Source organism: Brassica oleracea, chromosome C3 (assembly GCF_000695525.1).
Source record: "Brassica oleracea var. oleracea cultivar TO1000 chromosome C3, BOL, whole genome shotgun sequence".
NCBI classification, from domain to species: domain Eukaryota; kingdom Viridiplantae; phylum Streptophyta; class Magnoliopsida; order Brassicales; family Brassicaceae; genus Brassica; species Brassica oleracea.
In genome coordinates this window covers 15039334-15045480 of record NC_027750.1, presented here as the reverse complement: position 1 = coordinate 15045480, position 6147 = coordinate 15039334, and the positions used below count along the sequence as shown (strand labels likewise).

The following is a 6147-nucleotide window of genomic DNA, read 5'->3' as shown; positions in this document are numbered from 1 at the left end:
GACAGTCACTGATTCGTTATAAGTACTCAGTGGAGAAAAAGAGGAAATGTATATAAAGTTTTTCTTTATTCATCTTTATTTATTAAAAAGAGTAGACAACAAATAGAGGAAAGGTACAGTCCAAAATCCGATCAAGTGGAAAAAGAAACAGCTAAGAAGAACTTTCTCTCCCCCTCCCAACATTTATTTTCCGTGATTCTCTCTATCCAAAATGGCACACCATTGGCCGTGACTTCACGCGCCGCCCCGTTTAAGAATCCAAAGCCAAACAAACATCATGGGCTGCGCCGCGTCCAAGCTCGACAACGAGGACACCGTTCGCCGGTGCAAAGATCGCCGCCGTCTAATGACGGAATCAGTTCGCGCACGTCACCAGCTCGCCGCGGCTCACGCCGATTACTGCAGATCGCTCCGCCTCACTGGATCTGCTCTCTCCTCTTTCGCCGCCGGCGAGCCTCTCGCCGTATCGGATCAGACTCCCGCCGTGTTTCTCCACACTCCGAGCGAACACTCGTCCTCCAATTATATACCTCCACGTGTCCCTCCGTCGCCTTCCGTCTACACTCCCCCGCCGCGGGCTCCTTCCGTTGCTAGCTCCAACAGCAAGCTGCCTCCGATCGTTACGGCTCCACCCTCTAATCGGAGACGGAAGCAGCAGCAGCAGCAGCCGAAGCTGCCTCATATACTCTCGAGCCCTTCGTCAAGCGAGAGATCTAACTTCATGCCGTCGAGTTTCTACCCTAGGGCTTACCAGAACTCGACTTACTCCGCCACGCCTTCTCAAGCCTCCTCGGTCTGGAACTGGGAGAACTTCTACCCTCCGTCCCCTCCCGATTCCGAGTTCTTTAACCGGAAATCTCAAGAGAGGCAGCAACATAACCGGTTTAGCGATCAAGAGAGGCAACACGACTTACATAACCGGTTTAGCGATACGGAAACCGAGAGATCTGAGCATGATTTCTTCGATTCGAGGAAGGAGAAGCAGTTTGATACGGAGACAGAGAGATCAGCCCACTCGAGGAAGCAGAAGAAGCAGTTTGAGACCTTGGAGGAAGCAGAGAGAGAGGAAGTGCAGTGTAGCGAATGGGAGGATCACGATCATTACAGCACCACTAGCTCATCGGACGCCGCCCATGAGGAGGAGGAGGAGGAGGAGGATGATGATAGAGATTCAATCTCCGAAGTTGGAACGCGTTCTGACTTCGGATCTTCTGTGAAGACTAGTTCGATGAGACGGCAGCACGCACCAATGGCGCAGGAGTATAGCGGTGGAGGCGTTGGACAAGACAAGTACGGGAAAGGAGACGACGCGGCTACGAGTTACAGCGGGAGAGGAGATGTCTCTGACATGAAGATGGTGGTGAGACACAGAGATTTGAAGGAGATTGTGGATGCCATCAAGGAGAACTTCGACAAGGCGGCTGAGGCCGGAGAACAAGTCTCTCAGATGCTCAATATTGGCAAGGCTCAGCTCGACCGCAGTTTCAGCCACTTGAAGAGTAAAGCTTGATACACTTTGAATCAGCCATATATCTAAAAATCATTACTTTGAATCATTTTAATCATATGTTTTGATTTTGACAGAAACGGTGATTCATTCGAGTAGTGTACTGAGCAACCTGAGCTCAACCTGGACCTCTAAGCCGCCATTGGAAGTCAAGTACAGGCTTGACACAACCGCACTTGAGCAACCGGGAGGTCCCAAGAGCCTTTGTTCCAGTCTAGACCGCCTCTTGGCATGGGAAAAGAAACTCTATGAGGAAGTCAAGGTCTCTGCTTTTTATCCAAACCAGTTTTATGCCATTTCCCGCAGGTTATGGTTATGTTTTTACTAATTACTGGAGATACGGATGATATTGCAGGCTAGAGAAGGGTTTAAGATTGAACACGAAAAAAAGTTGTCGAAACTTCAAAGTCAAGAGTACAAGGGGGATAATGAGACTAAGCTGGACAAGACAAAGGGGTCTATAACTAGGTTGCAGTCTCTTATAATTGTTACTTCCCAGGCCGTCAGCACAACTTCTACTGCCATTGTCCGCCTTCGAGATACTGATCTTGTCCCGCAGCTCGTTGAACTCTGTCACGGGTAAAATTTCTTTTTTGTTATTATTGTGTATATCAACGATTATCCGATATTGAATGAGCTGTTAGTTGCATTGACTTGTCTGTGTCATCATAACCTACTCGTAGACGTACGTATCATCATCATCGTGTGGACTTGTCAAGTGGGTGAACATTTAATGAAAAAATCCTCATGCCTTTTTGAAGCCATTCTTTAGATTTGTAGATTCCCGGTTATGATTGGCTGCTTGTTAGTGTGGGATAAAGACTACTAATTCATATATTGCATTTTGGGTTCTTATAGCTTATCTTGACAACTAATAAGTAAGGCTTAGTTTTAAGATCATGCTTATTGGCTAACATCTAGTTCCGTAGAAATGAAAGATCATCTACCTTTTGGTATTCATCGTGTTTTTTTTTAGAGATTCTAGTGTGAAGCATGGTGGTTTGGAACCTGCATTTAAAGGTCCCCACCCAAGTTCAAGTGTTGTAGTTGTAGTGATGCCAAAGAAAAAAGAAAGATCCAAAAACCTTTTTTTTTTGACAAATTCATGTGAAGAGCCTAAGACTATGCTGTTATAATTGCTTTGGTTCCAGCAGATAGGCACTTGCTTTGAACATCAGAGTTACACACTAACCTCTGAAATTATGCTTGTGCAGCTTCATGTACATGTGGAAAGCAATGCATCAGTTCCACGAGATTCAGAACAACATCGTGCAGCAAGTTCAGGGGCTCATTAACAGGTCAGGCAAAGGGGAATCAACATCTGAACTACACCGACAAGCAACACGCGACTTGGAAACAGCCGTGTCTCTATGGCACTCCAGTTTCTGTCGGCTGATTAAATTCCAACGGGAGTTCATACGTTCGGTTCAAGCCTGGTTCAAGCTAACTCTCCTCCCAGTTTGCCACGACGAGAACCCCGGTCACAAAGAGCCGGTAGATGCCTACGCGTTTTGCGATGAGTGGAAGCTTACTCTTGACCGAGTCCCAGACACAGTGGCTTCAGAAGCAATCAAGAGCTTCATCAACGTTGTCCACGTGATATCCGCGAAACAATCAGAGGAGCTAAAGATAAAGAAACGAACCGAATCAGCATCAAAGGAGCTTGAGAAGAAAGCTTCATCGCTTAGGAACATCGAAAGGAAGTACTACCAGTCATACTCCACGGTCGGGTTTGGTCTCCCGGATTCAGGACCAGACAACGGACACGGGCTAGACGCTCGTGACCCCCTCACGGAGAAAAAGTTAGAGCTAGGAGCATGTCAGAGAAGAGTGGAGGAAGAGATGCTGAAACATTCAAAGGCAATAGAAGTGACAAGAGCCATGACTTTGAATAATTTACAGACGGGTTTGCCAGGTGTGTTCCAAGCTTTAACCAGTTTCTCAGCTCTGTTCACGGAGTCCTTACAAACGGTATGCACTCGCTCATACTCCATCAAATAGCCCACCACTATATTATTACTATATAGTTTCAAAAGGATACAAATACTATATAGTTAAAGTTTTTGATGAGGTAAAAGGGCTCCAGAGCTAGAAATTTCCTATGGGTATGTCTCTTATTTATTTCGGGATGGTTGTTTGGATAAATGTTTTATTTCTGAAGAGAAAATGTATATATTATGGAGTCTATTTTTAAAACATGCAGGACTTGGCGTTTTGATTTCTATGTATGAAATGTGGTTGTTTTTGTTTGTTCATGTAATTCTTAGCTACATATTCTAAAGAAATTCCAGGACATGAATAAAGAACGTTCTCTTGCTTTTTCATTAGTCGTGTGATATATACTGTAAGTAATAATCTAGGGCTTGCCTCGAACTTGTCGGTGTTGTAAATGTATCAAAGTGGGTCTATTTTATCATAGGATTCCTGAGAAATAGATATGATCTCTTGTCAGTTCTGATCATTTCTTCCTTCTTTGTCTGAAGCACATGGTGGTTTCTTCTTGGTAGATTAGGGTTAACAAAAACAATCATGGCTCAATTTGTTATCTAATATTAGGTTAACAAAAGCAATTAATACACATGATATAATGTACATTTTGGAGGCAAACTGCCAAATAAAGTATAGTATTGGGATTTAAATAGGGACCCATTTAAATAACATAAACATATATATGGGATGAATGAATCGTTTTAGATCATGATATCTTTTGCTTTTGGGACCACCGAAACATGCATGGCAGTGACCTAGCGACCAAAGGAGCTTTCCATCAGATACAAATAAAAAGGATCTCCTGAGAGCACCTCCACCCATTAGAAACTAGGTGGGATTCTTAAAAAAATAAAAAATAAATCTTTTAATTAAATAACTAATTTTTTTATTTTTTTAATTCTAAAATACTAGATACATGACATGTGGAAGGTTAAAGTTTAGAAATAGTTCTAAAATCACATATTTTAGAACATTTCTTCAGTTTCTTTCCTATTTTATTTTTTTATTTTTTTATTTTTAGTGGTGGGATTCTAATTAAAGAACTTCCAATGGAGATGGTCTAAGTTACTATGAGAACTAAACCCCCTCCACTCCTGGTCTAATAAAAGCCTCTTGAGACGTTACAAATTTTACAATATATATAGCGACACAATAAGACTGAAAATGCTAATTCAGGGATCAAATACAAACTCGGAGGAAAAAATAAAGCTTTAGAAAAACTTAAAGTCTAGAAATTTACCACCAGATTTTGTATTTGCTGATACTGGTGGTGGTGGTCCCATCATTCTCTTGCTATTACTACCGCATCCAACCAGATCAATCGGTCCATACTTCAGGAGGAATACTACACCTTGCTCCCCTCTTTGTCCCTAACCTGTTCTTTGGATTTTTCACCAGTAAAGCCTGAATCAACTCCCGTTCCGCATAATCCGCTGGTGACTCAGGGAACTTCAACTGTTCTCCAACTACATTTTGTATGATTATTTTGTACGAAATATGTAAACCATTTTGTATGAACCATCAAATATGCATGAAAATAGGAGCTCCGGTGATGATGGTGAGCAACATTAACCAGACGCAAGGTCTATGCAATGGTACGAGAATGATGGTCACTCGACTTGGTAAGAGTACTCTGGAAGCTGAGATGATGACCGGTATATAGGTTGGTGATCGGACCTAATAATATTTCTTCGCCCGGTTAGCTACACGATCATCACAGTCCGATCTTAGTATATACTCCCTCCGTTTCACAATACATGATGTTTTGCCTTGATGCACAAAGATTAAGAAATTTAACATTTTCTAAAAAATGACTTTAAAAATATAATCTAGAAATCATTCAGCCAATTATAAAAATGACTACAAAATCTAATTGGTTACGCAGTTTTCAATAAAGTTAAAAGTAATATAAAATATTGTAACATCATCCATTTTAAAACAACAATCATCTTCTAAAACATCATCTATTGTGAAACAGAGGGAGTACTATTCTTCAATATGCAACTGAAACTGAATTATAAAATTTTGTTCAATCTAAACACAACAATAAAAACTCAAATAAAATTATATTCAAAAAAGATTTAAGAAATATATACCATTTCAATCATAAAATCGTATCATGTTAATACAAACTAATTGTTCATCAAACATTACTCAATAAACATATTAGCTACTACAAGCTATTAAACACATTAGCCAATAAGCTAATACAAGGAAACATCAAACATTAACTAAAATAGATACAATATCATTCATCGATGAATGGCCGAAATCGTCAGAATTTCGTCGGAATAGACCGATTCCGACGAATTTCTGACGAACCTATCCGTCGGTATCGTTTTGTCGGAAAAAAAAATTCGTCGGAATTTCGTCAGAACTTCCGACGACTTTCTGACGAATACCGAGAAACGTCATTCTCACGAACTTCCGACGATATTACGATGCGGACACACGAGACCAGAGTTCATCGGAAAAACTATGTACCGACGGAGAACGTTCCTCGGACAATTCCGACGTAGCGGATTCTTCGGTATATTCCGACGGACGTTGGTTCTTCGGAATATACCGACGGACATTGGTTCGTCGGAATATGCCGACGGATATTTGTTCGTCGGTATATTCCGACGGATATTGGTTCGTCGGTATATTCC

General features: G+C 41.5%; 1 protein-coding gene across 1 annotated transcript; it reads left to right on the top strand.

Annotated features, from left to right (window-relative positions):
* Positions 1-277: 277 nt before the first annotated feature.
* Positions 278-3831, top strand: LOC106334916. The gene is made up of 4 exons (XM_013773306.1): positions 278-1499; positions 1585-1769; positions 1863-2086; positions 2722-3831. Exons 1-4 carry the CDS (start codon positions 278-280, stop codon positions 3506-3508), a joined length of 2418 nt encoding a protein of 805 aa, XP_013628760.1. The 3' UTR covers positions 3509-3831.
* Positions 3832-6147: the final 2316 nt, after the last annotated feature.

Bases quoted from the DNA above. Each gene is read 5' to 3' on its own strand.
- LOC106334916 (XM_013773306.1), top strand. From the start codon at position 278: ATGGGCTGCGCCGCGTCCAAGCTCGACAACGAGGACACCGTTCGCCGG. The intron at 1,500-1,584 runs GTAAAGCTTGAT...TGATTTTGACAG, and splicing joins CAGTTTCAGCCACTTGAAGA to AAACGGTGATTCATTCGAGT. The intron at 1,770-1,862 runs GTCTCTGCTTTT...ATGATATTGCAG, and splicing joins AACTCTATGAGGAAGTCAAG to GCTAGAGAAGGGTTTAAGAT.